This window comes from Cheilinus undulatus, linkage group 5 (assembly GCF_018320785.1).
Source record: "Cheilinus undulatus linkage group 5, ASM1832078v1, whole genome shotgun sequence".
Classification (NCBI taxonomy): Eukaryota; Metazoa; Chordata; class Actinopteri; order Labriformes; family Labridae; genus Cheilinus; species Cheilinus undulatus.
This window is the reverse complement of record NC_054869.1, coordinates 43,341,505-43,362,737: the sequence shown is the minus strand read 5'-3', so window position 1 is coordinate 43,362,737 and position 21,233 is coordinate 43,341,505. Positions and strand designations below refer to the sequence as shown.

The window sequence follows — 21,233 nt, the reverse complement described above, 5'->3', positions numbered from 1 at the left end:
AGAGGGAGAGAGGGTGAAGGAGATATGAAAGGCTGCAGGGGAAGGAGCGATGATTGTGGGGAATTTGCATAAACACAAATCCCCTTTAGGTCATGAGAGACGAACACACAGACCTGAAATATGCACATAAACTAACACTCTGTGTTTATGTGAATAAAAACATTTTAACAAAGTTATAGGCCAAAATACATACTGACTTTCACAATAGTAGAAATTTAAACTTTGATATAAAACTAGTAAAAATGACAAAACATCAATACCAGTTTGATACCAGGACTAGGTTTCCTATATGAGGTTATTTCCTGTTTTTATTCACTGAATAAGGCAAGAAAACCCCAGCACACTGTCTGATTTACAAATTTTAGCATCATGGAGGTACCAAAATATTGCCAGTGTATTTGTGCAGTATAAACAGTGCTCTCTTTGCCTTGCTGCAGCTTTAGGTTAGAAATATGACTGAAGAATGGAAGTTTTTTTTTTTTGAAGCTTTGGTAATGTTTTATACTGTCACTGAAATAACAGAGACTGAATCATTCGAGGCATGTGGTATCATAAAGTATTTAAATATTTGACATTTTGACAAATTTTGAACACATGCCAGCTTCAAAACATGTCCGGGAGCAGAAAGTCTTCAAAGTATCTACAGCCTGCACTTTAGGGAATGACAACAAAACTTAGAGAACAACAAAAATAAGAAAATGGATGACAGAGAGAAAACAGGAGCTTCCAGGAATTTCAGAAGAACAAAGTTAACTGATCAGGGATGCAAGGTAAAAATTACCTTTCACAGTGGTAAGAAAAAAAAGAAAAAAAAAAAACATTTGAAATGATCAAGTTTTCTGCATGAATTGGTCATCAAATGTGATCTGATCTGTATCTAGGTCATTAATATAGACCAATATAATGTGCTGAACCTAATAACACACAAATAACTGTAATATTTAAAGTCTTCAGATGACCTTTAATCAAGAAGTGTTGAACTGCATAAGGCAACACAGGAAAATCTGGGGAGTAATTTTTCCAGAGTTAATAATATTTTACTCAAAAATAGTTAAATTTACTCTTTTTAAGTGTATTTATTACCAGCAACTGCCAGAGCTGGATTTAAAAAACAGATGAAATTCTGCTGGAGTAAAACTTTAACCACACCCTCTCAAGTTTTAATTCAGCTGCCATCACTCATGGACAGTCACAGCTGCAGCTCGTTTGGTGCAGCTAATCACTGCCAATCAAGACCTACACACCTGGGGATGAACTGTTAGACACTAGTGTATTCCAAGGTTATTATAACAGTTAACAAAAAATTAACTAAAAAACTAAACTAAAAGGTAAAAATCATTTTATTTTACGGAACTAAACAAATACTAAGCCTTACAAATAAAACAAAAACTAACTAAATCTGTATTATGAGCTTACAAAACTAACTAAAATAAAAAAGAATTAAGGACAAAATCTCTTTAGTTTTAGTCTTTGCCACTAGAGTACTGACATACATGAACAACCGAGCCTAGAGAGAATAAAATCGCCTGATTTGATTAAAAATAACTTCACACAATGGTAATTTTAGGTCTTGAGTTGTGTACAGACATTAAAATTGAATAATTACAGTAAAATGAGAAGAGCCCTTTTGGGTCTCACCCCTGGCGGGTATCCCACATTACCAAAACTACTAAAACTAACACTAAAACTAAAAATACTAAACTAAAACAAAGCATGTTTGCAAAATAAAAACTAAACTGAAAAAAGCAGCAGTCAAAACTAAAAACTAAACTGAAACTCAACACAATAGGTAAAAACTAAACAAAAATTAAAAACTAATGAAAAATCCAAAACTGTTATAACATTGGTGTATACCACCGCTTCTAGTCAGGTAACCTGGATCCTCTTCAGCCTTTAAGATCTGAGATTTGAACCTTTAAAATCAGTTTTAGTTTTTCAAACTCTAACTCTAGTGATATTTTACAGAGCTTTATCTTTTCTAACTTTGTTTTTTGGTTTTGTTTTTTCAGTGTCTCCATCTCTGCCAGTGCTTCTGCCAACAACCAGCCAGGACACTCATCATCATTTGCACTATTGTTGTATAATAAACTCCTTTATCCTTACTGCCCAATCCCGCGCTCTGCTCCTGGGCTCCTGTCATATGTTTATCACATTTGTTTCTTTAATATTAGAACACTATGTCTAATACTTAAATATATAGGCAGAAAAACTTTATCTGTTCCTCCATTTATAGGTGGAAATGCAACAAAAACGATCTATTAAGAGGAAGATCAGTCTATTAGAGTAAGATACAGCTCTACATAAGTGTTAACCAGTTCTGCATGGAGAAAAAAAACAGCTCTATAATGAGTAAACTATGTTCTGTATTAATCTGTATTGTATAGAATTGCTGTTGAGTTGTTTTTATTTTGCTCATCATGCAGTACATAATCATCATTTAGAATTAAATAAAAACAACATTTAGAGTAAAAATACCTCTGAAAACATTAGTCAGTGAGCACAGTTATTTGTACTCCAAACAGACTGGGAACAAATGTGATATTTTCCAGAGTAAAGTTTTATTAAATTTGAGTACAATTTATTCAGGTAAATTTATTGTGTAGAAGGGGTTATGAAGTCAAAAACTTAAGATATTCACCAGCCCAGAGTCAGACAAACTGTCCACAAATGGAGACGATACAGTAGCATGGCTACTCTCCCTAGAAGAGGCATCCAGCCAGGTTGACTCTGGGGCACAATGAAGAAAGCTCAGAGAGGTCAAACAGAACCCCAGAGTAACAGCTAAAGGCTTAAAAGAATTATTGGAACGATCAATGTGATCAATGTGTCTGTTCATGAGTCTACTGTACACAAAAAATTGAACAGGCACGGTGTCCATGGTGGGACATCATGAAGGAAGCTGCTGCTGCCCTCCATAAAAAACTTCATTGCACGCCTGAAGTTTGCCAGGCAGCACTTTGACACTCCTCAACACTACTGCCAAAATGGTTTGTGGACTGATAATATTAGAGTTCAGTGGTTTGGGAAGAACACACAGCACTATGTATGGTGTAAAAATTGTACCACATGCCAAAATGAGAATGTCATCCCCACAATGAAGTACAGTGGAGAGAGCATCATGATTTGGGTCTACTTTGCTGCCTCAGGGCCTGGGCTGCTCGCCATCATTGAGGGGAGAATGAATTCCTCAAGGTATCCTACAGGATGGCTCTCTGCCAGCTGAAGTTAGGTGATGCAGGACAATGACCCTAAACATAGAAGTAAATCTACTACGGTATGGCTTTAGAAAAAGAAAATCCACCTTTTGGAGTGGCCCAGTCAGAGTCTAGACCTAAATCCAATAGAGATGATGTGGAATGACCTCGAGAGTGCCGCTCACAGCAGACAGCCTTAGAATATGGGTGAGCTGAAGCAGTTCTGTAAGGATGAATGGTCCAGAATTCCTCCTGAATGTTGTGCAGGTCTAATCAGCAGGTACTAAAAAGTTACTGCTGCTAAAGGAGGTTCAACCAATTTTTACATCCAGGGTTCAATGTGAATGTTTAAAGGGGACTTATTTCACCCTTTGAAGACAAGTTTATATTGTTCTCAGAGGTCCCCAAAACGTGCCTGTGAAGTTCATTGCTGAATGGATGTCTAAAAACTCCTCTGTTCCAGCCTTTCACAGAACGAGATGTTTCTGGGTCTGTGTCTTTAAATGTTAATTAGCTGTCTGACCCCACCCCTGACCACACCCTTCTCAGGAAATGGATGAGGCACTCCTGATGTTACAATGTTACAGACACTTTTATCCAAAGATAAGGACCTGACTGAGATTTGAACCATCAATCTCCCAGACCAAAGTGAGCAGGGTAACCCACTGAGCTATCCAGCATCTAAGCTGGAACTTTCTTCCAAGGAGGGGGGGGCCAACCAAACCTGGGGGTGAGTGCTTACTCCCCACATGACATCATGAGGGGGATGGCTTGTTTTAGCACACATTTTCTGAAAGGTGGAGAAAGAGAAGGTGGAATAGATTGGATTTTTCTGGTACTTGAGGGGATTGTAGACAGGCCAGTGGCACATATTTTTGCTGGAAAAGCCTGAAAAAGTGATTTTTGCATTATATGTCCCCTTTAATGTCTGTGCTCCGTAAAGACTTTAAATATTCTAATTGTTTGTGTGGTATTAGGTTACGCACACTATGTTTGTCTATACTTGTGACTTAGATGCAGATCAGATCACATTTGAAGAAAACACGATTATTTCAAAGAGTTTACATACCTTTTCTTCTTCTGTAAATGACTGATTTACTGCAGCCTGTGGCTCCTTTCATGCATGTCTCTCCCCCATTTTCGTCTCTATATATAAAGGCATAAAAAGCCCTCCAAAAATATATTTTTTAAATATTTAAAACACAGGAGGAGTTTGCTTGCAGTTATTGATGATGAAATCAAAGAAATTTCCAAATATTTAATGCCTCATTAGGACAATATCTGGACTGCTACTTTTGTTGCAGTGGTATTGAAAGCAGTACATTTTAAATGTATAATACTGTAGTTTAAATTCTGACATCATGAAAACCTTCTAATCGAGCTGAAAATCAGTCACAAAGAGCATACCTAGTTCAAACAATAAACAGTTTCAGATGGCTGACCTGTTCTCTGTGCGTTGCGAAAAGCTTTGCATAAATACGAGTGTGTTTACCCATCGAGTAGTCCTTCTCTGAGCAGCGTCAGTGACAGTTTTCCTCTGTGATGAAGCTTCATGAGGTCCACATCGTCCCTCCACAGCAGTGAGCTCTCGCTGATCTTTACCCTATGCAGAAACCTCACCGTCTCTCCGGGTAATGCACCGTCATGTTTTTGGCCACACAGCACCGGCACAAAGACTCCACCTGACTGTTCTATCTGGAGCACACAGAGACACAGGACATGAAAAAAGACACAATTATAGACTTAAAAAACAAACTTGGAATCAGATGTTCCCTCAAGAGTTCTCCAAGGCATTTTTGTTTGATAAAAGGATGAATTAAAAATACAGAATATAATAGGCTTTGAAGAAAAAGATGAATGAATGTAGAATATGTAGGATTTTAAACTGAAATGTCTACATTAACTAAAAAAATCCTCGCTCCAATGATATAAACAGTACTATGGAGAACCTTTAGGCATGTTTATGAGAAAAATTGAGGCTGAAGTAAACAGATGTAGCAAGTAAGCCCGCCTGAGGGCAACACCGGGCAGGAAAGAGGACTGAAGCGACCCCAATCGGGCTCTGGATGTCCTAAGGGCCTGAAAACAACCGGTTGAGTGAAAACATCTTTTCTGACTCTTTGCTCTTTATTTTGTAAAGAAATGTGATCCAGTTCTGATAAAACTGCCACTACACGATAGCTACATCTGAGTTAATCACAACAGCCACTGTATACTGACTCACACTACACCACCCTACACAGTGATGATTGCAAAGTCATTGTGAAAAGGCTGGTAGGAGAGCAAAAACATCTGTTGAGTCATGAAAAGCTTTCAGTGCTGCTCTTTGCTCTTTATTTTATTTGGTTCTCAACTGAAAGGACCCAAAAGAGTGCCATAAAGCAGTTTCAAGTTTGTTGTGGAAGTGTGTATGGAAAAAAAATGGGGCAATTAGTCTAATTTACAAAGCCCTAATATGACATACAGTACACCCAAGCATTTTTTTTTAGGTTTTCCTGGATGACCACTTAATTAGCTCCTTTCCCCTGGATAACAAAGCTGGTTTTGCCAAGGTAATTAGGAAAAATAAAAGCTTTGCATGCATTTATTTCTGCAGTGATGTGATTTCAAACATATTTTTCTTCTTATCTCTTTGTCCAGTCACGTCTTGTTACATTCAGGGTCCAAAGTAGGGCTGGGAAATTAACTGCAGATTAGATTAAATCACAATATGGCCTGCTGCAATTTTCAAATCGCAGACAGTGCATTATTTCTTAACCTGAAATGTGTCAAAATACCAGTTTGATACAATATTTTTTTTGCAGCTGATTTTTTTTACTCTACACATTATGCATACATTCAAGTGTCTTTTTTAGAATATTTTACAAAAGTCCTACTTTTCCTGATCACGTATGTGATTTTCTTCATCAAAATGTATCGTCCCCTTCAGTATAGCAAATGATATTGAATTTGCTATATGGGCCAATTAGGTTGTTTTGTTTTTTTTAATCTTTCAACCCTAGCTTAATTTATTTAGTATTGTGCTGGTTATAATATAGAATGATTAGCTGCTTGTGTTTGTTGAACAATACATAAGCTGAGGAACCTTAAAATAATCACATATTAAATCAGAATCAGAATATTGGGGGAAAAAAAACACAATTACATTATCATTATAAATCCTTCAGCCCATAACAAAAGTGCACATTTGTTTATTAAACAGATTTGCCTGTTGTGATATTTTTACAAATTTGGGTAGCATTTTTTTTTTTTTTTTAAGGAGGTGGTGGTGGCTCCTGATGCCTGGCCAGTTGAGAACCACTGCTTGAAATGTGATCCAGTTCTGATAAAACTATCACTATCCTACAGCTACATCTGAGCTAAATTGCAGCATTGGTGGCAGCCATTGCTTTTAGCTTCCAGTACAACCCAGAGCTACCACCTCATTCATAAATAAAGCTGATTGGTCCAAACAATTTTTTTGGTTTGGCACAAACGTTGAAGATTTTAGCCTTGCAAGATGGATATGCCTGATGACAGACATGGAGGCTCGCAAATCCATCTGCTTTGCAAGGTTTTAAAAGTATAGGTTTTCAAAAAAGAACAAAAACTGAAAACAATTTATTGTTCAGCATTTATGATTTTTGAAATTTGTGCTGGCAAATTTTCTAATCACCTTGCCTTTTAAAGTAATTTATTTACTGGTTTCATCAAAAGTCTAACTACAAACATCGTCTTTTTTATCATGCTCACCTCTAATTCAGTAAGAACAATGAGTCTGTGTATATGCAGCTGAAGCAGGGTTGCTCTGAGGAAAGGACTAACTGCAGATCATCCTCCATGTTTAGACTTGCCTGTTTGTTTTTTAACACAATAGTGAAAACCTGCCCTTTCACAGGTTGCCCTGATATTTACACGGCTACATGTCAATGGCTTGGTCACCAAACTTACACTGCGTTCCACCTTATTATGCAAACAACGTTTTTCTCTGATTTTCTAAATATCAATGCAAATGACAGTCATAATATTTTTCCAAGTCATCAACAGTTAGAGTATAATTCAAATGTTTTTGAACAAACTTCATAATGATAACTATTATTTTTTAAAAAAATAAAAACCTCAAAATGCACTTTTCCACATGTTCCACATTATTAAGCAGGCCACAGGTTTCAGCAATATGGGAAAGAAAAAGGATCTCTCTGCTGCTGAAAAGTGTCAAATAGTGTAATGCCTTGGACAAGGAATGAAAACATTCGATATTTCAGGAAAAATTAAGCATGATCATCGTACTGTGAAGAAATTTGTGGCTGATTCAGAGCACAGACGGGTTTGTGCAGATAAAGACATAATGAGGAAGGTTTCTGATGGACAAATACATCAGATTAAGAGAGCAGATGCTAAAATGCCATTACAAAGCAGCAAACAAGTATTTGAAGCTGCTGGTGCCTCTGGAGTCCCACCAACCTCAAGGTGTAGGATCCTCCAGAGGTTTGCAGTCGTGTATAAACCTACTATTCAGCCACCCCTAGCCAATGCTCACAAGCAGAAATGGTTGCAGTGGGCCCAGAAATACATGAAGACTCATTTTCAAACAGTCTTGTTGACTGATGAGTGCTGTGCAACCCTGGATGGTCCAGATGGAGGAGTAGTGGATGGTTGGTGGATGGCCACCATGTCCCAATGAGGCCGGGATGTCAACAAGGAGGGGGCGGAGTCATGTTTGGGACGGAATCATGAGGAGAGAGCTGATAGGCCCCTTTAGGGTTCCTGAAGGTGTGAAAATGACCTCGGCAAAGTATATAGAGTTTCTGACTGACCACTTTCTTCCATGGTACAAAAAGAGAATCGTGCCTTCTGTGGCAAAATTTTCTTCAAGCATGACAATGCTCCATCTCATGCTGCAAAGAATACGTCTGTGCCATTGGCTGCTATGGGCATAAAAGGAGAGAAACTCATGATGTGGCCCCCATCCTCTCCTGACCTCAACCCTACTGAGAACCTTTGGGGCATCCTCAAGCTAAAGGTCTATGAGGGTGGGAGGCAGTTCACATCAAAACAGCAGCTCTGGGAGGATATTCTGACATCCTGCAAAAAAAATTCTAGCAGAAACTCTCCAAAAACTCACAAGTTCAATGGATGCAAGAATAGTGAAGGTGATATCAAAGAAGGGCTCCTATGTTAACACGGAAAATGTCCTGTTGAGATGTTTTTGATTAAAATAGCTTTGATTTCAGTAAATATGACCCCCTGATACTGCAATTTCTACAAATGACCATTTTCAGTTCTTGACAACCTATAAAATGTTTTAAAAAGCTGTTGTGCTTAATAATGTGGAACAGTGCATTTTGAGGTTTTTATTTTTTTTTTAATAATTTTTGTCATTATGAAGTTTGTTCATAAATATTTGAATTATGCTCTAATGGCTGATGACTTGAAAAATATTCTGACTGTCATTTGCATTAATATTTAGGAAAATCAGAGAAAAATATCATTTGCATAATAATGTGGAACGCGGTGTAGGTGCTTAGTCTCGATATGGCGATGGAGTTTAAACAGTCTCATACAGGTATTAGCATGCACCTCTTTGCAAATGACACACTGTGGCCTATGAGTATCATCAGGATCAATCCAGGAAATCCAAACTCAAATTTGTTTTAGCCGTACTTATTTTTTTCCTGCTACCTCTGGTCTGCAGGAGTGAAGTACTTAAGCTTGAAGCTACTGCTGAGCAAACCCTCTAAAACATTTGGTTATAAACTCATTTTAAGTTTAAAATAAATTCACATGGACCACGCTGATGTTACCTGGCTGAGGTGAAGTGCTAAGCAGAGTGTGGCCGCCACAGTGTCTACATCTGGGTCTGGTCCACCTAAAACAGCATGGATGGGGTCCTCCAATGTGTCTGCCTGGAACACAAACACAGAAAAAGATAATTTTTCATGTATGTACATGAGTGTTTCATAAATAAATATGTCCAACATGAAGACTGTCAGTGATATTCAGTCTTTAGTCTTTCAACAAAGAGAGCAGATGTTTCCATGGTTGATTCATGAATGTATTACTTGTAACTCCCAATCTGGGATGACTGTGTTAGAAGACTGCAGCATTCTGAAAACCAACAGTGTGCATTAATAATGATATCATGATGCTGCAAGACTGAGCTCGAGCATGAAAGAGAATACTGTTCAATGAAAGGAAACCAGTTGTGACAGAGAGGCTACGACTGAAAAGATTGAGAAAAATGCTTTCACAGCCAACCAAGAGGAACACGCTTTATCAGAGAAGTGATGACTTCCATTAATTTCACTCAACAATGCAGACACACAGTCATTTAGTGTAAGTGGACATTAATGACAGCTACATTACAGATTTATCTCTTGGATAAAAAGGCAGAAAATTGAATTCCCCTCTTAAACAGAGCAGATATTTTAGGAAATTATCCATGACTTCCAGAGCCTGAACGTGTCTCTTAACATTTAAATTTTGTCTTTTAGGGAATGTGAAACTCTTTAGGCTTCCTCTTTAGTCAATAGAATCCACAGTGAAGTCACTAAACTGAAAGGGAATGGTTCAGTTTTGTTTGTTAATTGGGAACAAAATCACCCTGTGTGGATTGCATTGGCTGTTCTGTGTCTGTCTCTTATCTGAAACAAATCAGCTTACTCACAGCCCCGCAGCCTGTACGCTTAATCAAGAAACAAAATGTGGATAAAATGAATATCCCATCTATCTGCTGTTCATCTTAATGGGCTTGTAGGATTCTCTGATGGGAGATGATGCAGCAGCAGAGGAAAGGAAGAGAGTTTATAGGGATAAAGAGAGGTATACAGTCCCTCTATGCTCTTTTATGCCAAAGCAGTGAACCCTTACAAACTTAAATGACGTAAGGTTTACATTGTGTGAGTCTGTGAAGGCTTAAGAAGGTATAAAACGATGAATGGGTCACACTATCATCATCACGAGTTGCCCTGGAAACAAGATGTGCTATAGAAACCGTCAGCATCGAGAGGAAGGACCAGGAGACGTCACATCCACTACATCCTGAGGGTAAAACAAAGCATGAAGTCCAAAGCTGGAGAGCCACTGTGTGGCCTTTTGCATTACAAATAAAATTTCTCATCCAAATCTTTTTCATTTTAGCTGTTATTCAAATGAAGCACAGAGCAACAGTGAACACTGAGGGTACAGCCATCCAGCAGGAGGATGACCTGTGTCCTTTAGATCCAAAATCCAAACATGCACATCTGCAGTCAGCACTTCATCACATGTTCCTTTAAAGGGGACAAATTATGCAAAAATCACTTTTCAGGCTTTTCTAATAAAAATATGTGCTCCTGGCCTGTCAACAATCACCTCAAGTAACAGACCCCCCCCCCCCCCCAATTTCTCCACCTTTCAGAAAATGGGGCACTAAAAAAATGCTGTTCTCAGATTTCCCCCCTCATGATGTCATGTGGGGAGTTAGCACTGCCCCCAGGTTTGGTCGGCCCTACCCCCTTGGAAGAAAGTTCTGCCCTCCTCTCCTGATCCTCCTCTCAGCTGCCAGCATTCGTTAAGCCACATCCTTTTCCTGAGTGGGGTGGAGTCAGACAGCTCATTAACATTTAAAGCCACAGACACAGAAACAGCTCATTCTGAGCAAAGGGAGCAGAGGGTTTTTAGACATGCAAAAATCCAGAACTGGGGTGTTTTTTTCAGCAACAAGCTTAACAGGCATGTTTTGGGGATCCCTGGGACCAATATGAACTTGTCTAAAAAGGGAAAAATATGTCCCCTTTAACAATATGGTCATATTCCCACCAGAGTTAATCTTTTCCATGAATTGTATCAGTTATATCAGCTGATACTGAGATATGTTTCAGTTTGATTAACATTTTTAATTTTTTGTTGTTAATCGCAAATAAATTACACCCTTTCAATTGCACTTCCAAATTGTATTACATGACATTTCAAATTGTTTTTGTGTCATTTTCAGTTGTTTTACTGTTTTTAACTAGGAGTAAATGACCTACTTGGAATCTAGATTGAAGATTTAAACATTGACCTAACCACGGAAAAAGGTTCTTGCTATGGATTGAAAATCAAATAAATAAAGAGTGTTAAAATCAAGATTAGAACCCAGAACCGGATGATAACCAGATAGATAGACAGATAGACAGATACAGTAGTCACAGTAGTCTAAGCAGTGGTTAGCCTCACGTCATCCATCTTGCTGGCGAGAGAGCGGGCATCCAGGAGAAAGATGCTTGGTAGGGCAGGTTTGTGTGGGGCCGCTCTTAGCCTAGCCTGCAGCCCGGCTTGTTTGCCCCACTTTCGCCTTCTCACACAATGCTGTCGCTGCCTCCTACCCACTGGCTGTAGGTGTCATGCTGCTCCGTGTCCTTCTCTCCTCCGTGTCCTAATCTCCATCAGGAAAGATGCAAATTCTGTGGGCGCGGTCAGTTCTGGTGTAAGTGTAGGGCTTTGTTTTGCTGCTAGTGATGGAGCGCTGTGCCGCTTCATACATGCTGCCCCATGCTACCTCAGTAGGTCGCATTCAGTAGTCTCCTGTTGATCAGGCAGTGTTCCGTGGCAGTTACTGGCAGTTGTTAGCTTTTAAGCTAGCCAGGAGTTGTAGCTGAGACTGAGGTCTTCTTTTCACCTTTTTGGGGTTTTTCTTGATGGAAATTTCCCGTTCTTTCTCTCAAAGGTGTCCTGGACCAACCATCTCCTTTGTTTTCACAGGCTTCAACATATGTCAACTTAATTATGAAAAACACTACAGTCCAAGATATAACTTAAGAGTGCATCTTTCTTGCTGCCAACTGCTCTGGTTGCCCGGCAACAGCCAGGCATATAAACTCAGAAAGTGACATTTAACATTTAGAATAAAAGTTGTCATCGTTTGAGAGCCCTAATTAAAAGTTTCGATAATTCAAACTAAAAAAGACATAGCTCGTATAACTTGACTTTTTTTCTCAGAAATGGGATGATTTTACGTTGATCCATCAAATATAGGTACTTCAGATCAACATTCAGTATTTAGTCTGACCAAAATCAGTTCAGTTACATTTAATAGACTTAAATCTATTTATAAGGCTAGGTGTTTCCCTTCTGTGCAGACAATTAACACTGAAGTGATGTAAATGTAGTTTATGCAGTTAAACCTACAAAACATGATCCTCTAATAATTTAAATATTTATTCACTGGTTCTGTGTACTTTCTCAGATATCATCCTGGATGCTTAGCTAAGACTAAGTTCATCTGTTTACATGTGAATCTATAATGGACTGATAATAGAAGCTGAATGCCCAGCATAGATGAGTAAAGTAGTGGTGATAATGCATGGGGAGGGACCCTGGTGTCTTATTTCTGCTCAGAAACTCACCATTTAGGAGAGGAGGAGGTTAGAGGCCCATGATTAGAGAGAGGAGGGAGAGTACAGGAGGTCGGAGGAACACTGAGAGTAAGGAGGCTTATGAAAAACCAGGTTTGATATATTAGACGTATTGGCAGCAGAATGGTCACTCACATGAAGAAGAGCGGGGGAGGGGGGGCAAAAAGAGGGAGAGACAGGTGAGGAAATGTGATAGGGAAAAGAGGGAGATAAGAAGAGATAAGAGAGAAGATGTGAGGCAAAGAAGAAGAAATCCAAAGAGCAGGAATATCATGAGAGGGGAATTAAACAGAAAGAGGAGAGTGAGAGAGACGGGGGAGGAGGTCTGCAGCCAGTTTCTTCATAGGATGGGGGGGGGGGGGAGTAAATCAATACTGGATGGCCAGAGAAGGGAAGTGATGCATTAGCTGGAGAAAAGGCCACTCAGTGTGTGCTACACTGCAGCTGGAGAGCATCGCTGTGGGTTTTTGTGTTCCTGATTTGTGTGTGCATGAGCTCGCATTGGCCATCTGATACCCTTCAACCTGAGTGCTCTTTCTTTCTGAGCTTCTCTTTTGCCGTCTCACAACATTTAATTCCTTTCTTCTCATATCCTTTTCCTTAATTTTCCTTCCATCTTTTTGCTTGTTTCATTCTTTCTCATCTTGTGTCTTATCTTATCTTTCCTCCTTTTTCCCTTCTCTCTTCAAATTTCCTATCCCCTTTCTTCTCCCTCTCCTCCTTCTTCTATGTTCTCCTCTCATTCTTTCCTTCTTTTCCTTTCCTTTCATTTTTTTCCTGTCCTTACCTTTCCTTTCCTTCTCATCTCTCCTCTTTCCTTTTCCTTTCCTGCCCTTTCTTTTTATCTGTCCTCTTTGCTCCCCTTCCCTACTCTTAACTTCAACTTTTTTCTTCCCCTCTCACTTCTCTTCTCCTTTCCTTTTCTTATTCCCTCTTTTTAGGTGCTGCTCTCACATCCTTGTTGGCCTATGACCATACATATGCACCAGCATGCAGAGAAGCTGAGCTCATATAACATCATTTGGGGAATAAACACCCTTTTCCATAAAAATTGGCCTTATTGCATTAAGAATCTAATGATAAGGACAGCAATACCACGGCATAAATAGTTTAAAGCGTAATCTACTGTCTGTGAGAGCTGATGGAAGTGCACAGCAGTTTTTATAAAGCACAACCTTTCCAGAGATCTGGAAACAATTTCATCTCTGACTTTAAAATGAGCCCTTCTCTGTGTTCATATTAAACAAGATATAACAGGAGATGTGTCACACATTGCTGTTATAATCATTCACTAAGAAGTCAGGGTTTAATTGCTGTTTTATCAGCTATAGTCGCCGGTGCTGCATAAAGATGCTTGAGTATGGATCTGTCTCCGAGAGCCAGCATCACACAGCAGATAAGCCTCATGAAGTGAGTGCATTAACATTTTGTAAAATAAGTCAAAAAGCACAGCTGTAATGCTCCCCTTTTTGTACTGTTTGCCTATCACCTAACATGCACACCAGCATGCAGAGACGCTGAGCCATTATGCAGTTATTTGAGGAAAAACACTCCTTTGACCATATTCCATCCAGCATCTAATGATGAGGATAGTAATAGCACAGCATTAAACAGAATAAAGATTAATCTACTGTCTGTGAGAGCTGATGGAAGTGTCCTTAAGTTTTTATAATGCACAAACTTTCCAGAAATCAGGAAACAATTTCACCTCTGAATGCTTTGAAATAAATGATATGTAAATAAGGTTACTTATTCGTTCGTATGGCCAATATTTACAGCTGATAGAGGCAGATTTTTATAACCAAGACATCAGTTGTGAATACCAACAGAAGATTTCATATCTGCCGATACTGATATCTTACCAATAAAATTGTGCATCCCTACCATATTCTACTCAATAACAGAAAAGAGTAGTCATCTTTCTTTCTTTTCTTTCCCTTTTCTCCTCTCTGCTCTTTCCTTCTGCTCTCCTGATCCCTCCATTCCTCTCCTCTCCTCTCCTCTCTCAGCCAGGTTTGGAGTATATTATGAATCTCCTTTAGATGCCCAGCTGCCTCAGTGTATTTCCAGCCAAACTTCGTTCTAAAATGAAGAGATTTACCCTCTTGCAGTAATTGCCAGTTATCAAAGACATGGGCCAGTTAAATACAACCTTCATATATCTTGTTACTCTAAATGTTTAGACTTTTTTATGGTGTTTACATCCATTGAAGCAAGTACAAGCTGACAAGCACATTGGATTAAAGTCAGGGAAACACACTGAACAAGTCACCACATTAATAACAGACATCTATTTAAAATTATTTAAATCTGTGCTCTCATTTTCACTTGGGCTGTCTGTTTCTGTAACCTTTTAAAAGATTTATTCTGGGCTTTTTATGCTCTTGCTTCAGAGGCAATATATTTTATCTTACTACTTTAAAGTGCTGAAGTCATCATGGACAGGGATGATTCTTCACAAATGAATGATGGGACTTCTTAATTAGAAAAGTGACTGAAGCTAATAGCTTTGTTGCTAATTGTATCTTCTTGAGGCACAGTGTGGTGGATATCCAACTTTGACATTAGACATTGTTATTTTATGTCAAACAAAGAAGATCTTATGGTTCTCTTTGGTGGCTTTTGAGACAATATTGGGTTTATTTAAAGCAGTCACAGTGGTTTTGTCCGAAACCTCATAAGACAAATCACAACTACAAACTCATCTGATGGTTGTCTTTCTGCTCCTTAAGAGCCAGTCATCACCACATCTGTATTTCTGGTCAGAGCTTAATTGCTACTTACATGTAAGCAAGAAATATAATAACCCAAATTCCAAAAAAGTCGGGGCACTGTGTAAAATGTAAATAAAAAAGAATTCAATGATTTTCAAATCTTATAAACTCGTATTTTATTCACAATAGAACATAAACAACAACTCAGGTGTTGAAACTGAGACATTTTAACATTTCATAAAAATGTAAGCTCAGTTTGAATTTGATTGCAGCAACACATCCGAAAAAAAAAAAAGTAGGGACAGGGCAACAAAAAGCTGGAAATGGAAGTGGTACTAATGAAAAAATAAGCTGAAGGAGCAATTTGCAACAAATTAGGTTAACTAGCAAAAGGTCAGTAACATGAAAAGGAGCATTTCAGAGCGGAAGAGATAAAGATGGGCAGAGGTTCACCAATCTGTGAAAAACTACATCTAAAAATTGTGAAACAATTTCAGAAAAATGTTCCATAACATAGGATTAAGACTTAAAACCTCCCATCATCTGCACTACATGATATCTTCAAAAGATTCAGAGAATCTGGAGAATTCTCTGTGCACAGGGGACAAGGCCGAAGGGCAATATTTGAACAATGGTGATCTTAAGGCCATCAGGTGACACTGCATTAAAAACAGGCATGACTCTGTACTGGAAATAACCGCATGGGCTCAGGAACACTTCCAGAAACCACTGTCTGTCAACACAGTTTGCTGTGCCATCCACAAATGCAAACTAGAATGGCCGTCTGAGGCGGCAGACCCACACCTAAGCAGCGCCACAGAGGAACTCACGCTCCCATTGATTACTATGGTGTTCAAAATTCGAGGTCCGAGAAAAACCGAATGGGTGCGCGGATCATCACCAAAATCTAATCGATTCTCCCCTGTCACTATCCCAATATGCCCTGAAAGTTTGGTGAAGACCCGACTTTCCGTTCTCGAGTTATCTTGTACACATACAAACAAACAAACAAACAAACAAACAAAATACAGAACCCTTTACATAACCCCCTGCCAATTTTATCAGCGTGGGTAATAAGAAGCCATATGTGAAAACAATCCAGAAACGCTGCAGTCTCCTCTGGGCCAGAGCTTGTTTAAAATGGACTGAGGCAATGGACAACTGTTCTGTGGTCAGATAAATCAAAATTTTAAATTCTCTTTGAAAACCACAGATGCCGTGACTGAAAGGGAGAGGAACCATCCAGCTTGTTATTAGCAAACAGTTCAAAAGCCTGACCTCTGATAGTATGGGGCTGCATTAGTGCCTATGGTGTGGGCAGCTTACACATCTGGAAAGACACTATCAATGCTGAAAAGTATATAGACGTTTTAGAGCAACATATGCTTCCATTCAGACAACATCTCTTTTAGGAAAAGCCTTGCAAGTTCCAGCAAGACTAGGGATGAGTATTGAAATACGTTACCAACATAGTACTGGTACAAATACAACTGATACCTACAGACTATATTACAACGCAGATATACTGACACATCATTTCAATACCCCACCACCCCAGTGCGACTCCCTGTCACCCAAAGTGAAAGACACACTCTCCTCTTTTCTTATCCCATGTTCTACTGGCCTCTTTACAGACATTTCTGTGAATAATTACGATACCCAGACAGCTTTTATTCTCCCACTGACTTTCAACACACACGTTTTGCTCTCAAAAGTATCGTTTCAGGAACTGAACAAAAAACATTAATTTAGCACTGGTATAAAAAAAAAAAATGCAACAATACCCAACCAAAAGCAGGACAATGCTGAACCACAAACCACGTCCATAACAACCTGGCTTCACAGTAGAAGAGTCCAGGTGCTGAACTGGCCTGACTGTGGTCCAGACCATTCACCAATAGAAAACATTTGGAGCACCATAAAATGAAAAATCAAGCAAAGAAGTATGGAATGAGATTTGTGTCAAAAAGATTCAAACAAAACTTTTTCAGTATCAAACAAAAATTAGCATTTGAGAGCAAAAAAATGGGATCTAAGCAAAAAAATCTTCACATCAAGAGAACAAATTTGAAATAGCAACCAAATTATTAGTCTTTGAATTTTGAACATCTATCTTTTTGTTGACAGTTCCCGTTTTTCTCTCTCAGTGATCAGACTTTTGCTCTCGCTTCTCGGTTTTGCTTTTGCGCTGCCTGATCCTTTGTTTGCGTTTCTTGTTTTTGGTCTCATTTCTGACACAAAAGTCACATGTGGGCGGGCTTTTCTGGGGCGTATCCCTATTGGCCAGTGAGTTTTTGAGTGATGGCTCAGTCACTCAAGATGCTCCGGAAGCTGGGAAATGTAAGGAAACCAGCGAACTATCATTTTTGCATTAATTTGACTGAATCATTGATGCTTTTTTAAATCTAACTATTGATTAAACAGGTTTATTTGTCAGTGCAGTGGTAGATGTTGTATTGTTTCGTACACATCCGTGTTTTATCAATTTTTCCAGCCACATCAGGTGTCATTTTTGCTTTGTACATAAACTACACCTACGTCATCAACCTTCCCAATTGCTCAGCGGTAATATAGATGTCTGTCACTCAGGAGATCGGGGAATAAAAAACGCTATGAACCCCTCTCTGTGTCCTCACTGGGCTCTGTTAACGTAGCCTTCTGATCCCGTGTTTCATAAAACAATCAAAGAATAATCCAATATTGGGACATCTATTTTGTTGCCATGGGATCAAAAGAGTGATTTCTATTGTTTGATTTTACTTGAATCATATCTGAAATTCTGGTATCATGACAACCCTATAGTGCAGACTGAGAAGGACAGATGCTGGAAGCCCACTCAGCACATCCTCTCAGCTTTGTAGCGTATGATGAAGCTATACAGAGAAAAACGGAGTAAGAGAGACGGGTGGAGCCAGCACTCAGAGCCAAGCCAATTAGAGGTATGGATGTTCTGGATGTGAGCCATCCAGAGTGTAAAGAGAGAGAGAGAGGAGACGGAGAGAAAGAGAATGACAGAGAGAAGAGAGTGGTCAGCAAAAGAGCAAATCATCCCAGCTGATACTGGAGAGCCGGAGAGAGAAGAGATATCTGTGTGCACATGACGAAGAAACAGCTGATAATCGTGACATGTGTTAGACTTTATCAGCAGCCGCCATGACACCCATCAGCTGGCCTCTTTATCACTAAATTACCCAGCTGTGCTCTGATCTGAGGATTTGTTTCTTTGATCCTTTCCTCTCCTCATCTTTTCCCCGAGAATGTGAAATAAATCTCCGATATAAAAGGTCTTAGCTCCTTAATTTTCACTTGAGACAGGCTGCATTTATCCATGTGTATTGTGCTAACAACCTGTTTACATGAATAAAGTGAATGCCTTGAATATTGTGAGGATTCTGTTTTAATTATTCATAGATTTCATATGACGTCATATAATCATGAAACCACCTGGCACCTTCCTACTGCTTTACACTACAGAGAAGATTACAGTCTAGGATGCTCCATACATGTTTAAGCCAGTTTTATATCTATTTTTAAATAAGGCAATAAAGAGACAAGCCCGGGTTATACTTACTGATCGATTGATTTATAAAATCAATCGTTTATCAATCAAATAAAAACAAAAAAAAATGTAATATCAAAATTAAAACAGATTTCTACAACGTAATGTTAACTAAACAAAGATACGTAATTAAAATAAAGACTGCATAAATTTTCACCTCCTTAAAGTGACCGACCCAGTTCAACAGAGGTCCAGCCAACTGGTGCTAGTAGTCTCACAATTAGTGAACTGGAGTTCACCTGAGTGCAGGAGGTAGTGTGTTTTAAGTGACAGTATAAAGACACCTATGTCTGCAAGATCCAGTCACTAGTTAATCAGTGTTCCTGTCTACCATTACACTATGAAGTCAAAAGAACACTCCAAGCAACTCAGAGAAAGATTGGATATGAAAAAATTTCCAAGGCACTGAACATCCCCCTGGAGTTGAGTTAAATCCATCATCAAGAAATAAACAGGATATTGCACATGTAAATCTGTCTAGATCAGGCCGTCCTCACAAACTGAGTGACCATGCAAGAAGGAGACTAGTGAAAAAGGCCACCAAGACACTGATGACTACTCTGAAGAAGTCCCACGCTTCAGCAGCTGAGATGAGAGAGACCCTATACAACAACTGTTGTCTGGAACTCAGATTAAATCATGACGAGAGTTCGCCAGACGGCATGTGGGAGATTTCATGGTAAGGTGGAAGAAAGTTCTTTGGTCTGATGAGACCAAAATGATGCTTTCTGGCCATCAGACATGATGCTATGTTTAATGGACACCAAACTATGCACAACACTACAAACACACTATCTCCACTGTGAAGCCCCGTGGTGGCAGCATCATGCTGATGGGATGCTTCTCGGCAGCTGGTTCTGGAATGCTTATAAAGGTGGAGGATAAAATGAATACTGCACTAAAATGACAATCCAGGAGGACAATCTTATTCTGTCTGCAAGATACAACGGCTCAGGAGACGATTCATTTTCCAGCAAGCCAATGACCTGAAGCATACAGCAAAAGCTGCACAGAAATGAAGGTGAATCTTCTGTAGTGGCTGAATCAAAGCCCAGACCTCAATGCAATGGAGAATTTGTGGCTGGACTTGAAAAGGGCTGGTTACAACCAATCCTTGTGCAACCTGACAGGGCTTGAGCAGTTCTGCAAAGAAGAATGGAGGAAAATTGCAGAGTCCAGATTTGCAAGCCTGACTGAGACCTATCCACACAGACTCAGTGCTGTGATTGCAGCCAAAGGTGCATCGATTAAATACTGACATAAAGGGATTGAATATTTATGCAGTCACTTATTTTACATTACTTACTTTCACTTAATTAAAATTACTTTGTAGATATCTGTTTTCACTTCAGTCATTAAAATGGCTTTTTTTTCTTGTCAAAAAAGCTAAATTATATAGTCCGTGACTGATTTATAAAATCAATAAGAGTCATATCTCATTTCATTGTACCGTATGGTACTGTATCATATCAGATACATACTATATTAAATTGTACCATATTGAATTGTATTGTATCAGCCCATTTATGCACTTACCTGCTTAGGTTTGTATCCTTAGCACAAGCCAAGTCTTTATCAAACTCGTATAACAAGCCAGTAAATTGATGGGGCAATACAGCATACAAAAATGCTCACCAATTGTTCATCTGTCCTGATGCTTTACCTTATTCATGTTTGATTTATATTTTAACCTTTTTTATACCTCAGCAGCTTTATATCATGTTTTACAATGAAAGAGTAATGATCTGCTGCACACTGAAAATGACTTTACTTTAGCAAACCATACATTTCATCTGCCACCACACAGTATAATCACATGGCTATACATGTGTGTTAATCACACATGGCCATGTTTTCTTATTGCTCTTGCATTAGACACCTGAGTACAGAGCTCATCTGATTGTATCACATTTTATGACTATTTATCTCTACTGACCACCCTAAGTCAACTTTTGTTTTGTACTCATGGATATACCATCTATTATCACACCTACCTGTAAATACCTAGAAACCCATAAACTGTCAACTTTGGACCCATTGTTATTTCTGTCTGGGCTCTAACATGCTCCTACTTTGAGTTGATGGAGATGATGTAACACAACAGAGAGCGCACAGAGCAGTTGCTAAAGTGACTTTATGATGGGATTTTATGGTTAACTGCTGCTTGCAAAGTCAAGAATCACTCCTGAGGCTCAGTGTTTAATCTTTAAAGCCCCCAAAATGAAAGGAACTGTGATTTTCTACAAATCTTTGACTGTAAATAATCTTTTAATCACACCACATGATCTTCATCTGCCTGAAAAGCTTGTGAGATTTTTGAAAAAGCTCCAGATCAGCCATATTATGCTATAAAGAGGAGATATTTCCTCCTAATTTTGAATAACAAGGGGAATAAATATGTGAACTACAG

General features: G+C 38.9%; 1 protein-coding gene across 1 annotated transcript in view; it reads right to left on the bottom strand.

Annotated features, from left to right (window-relative positions):
- LOC121509773 (protein prune homolog 2-like) overlaps positions 1-21,233 on the bottom strand; it is a 99,479-nt gene that overhangs the window by 68,273 nt on the left and 9,973 nt on the right. The window contains exons 3-4 of the mRNA XM_041787433.1: positions 8,978-9,079; positions 4,687-4,889 (exon numbers count right to left, since the gene is read on the bottom strand). Coding sequence (XP_041643367.1) covers positions 4,687-4,889; positions 8,978-9,079 — 305 coding nt within the window. The remainder of the gene's footprint in view (positions 1-4,686; positions 4,890-8,977; positions 9,080-21,233) is intronic.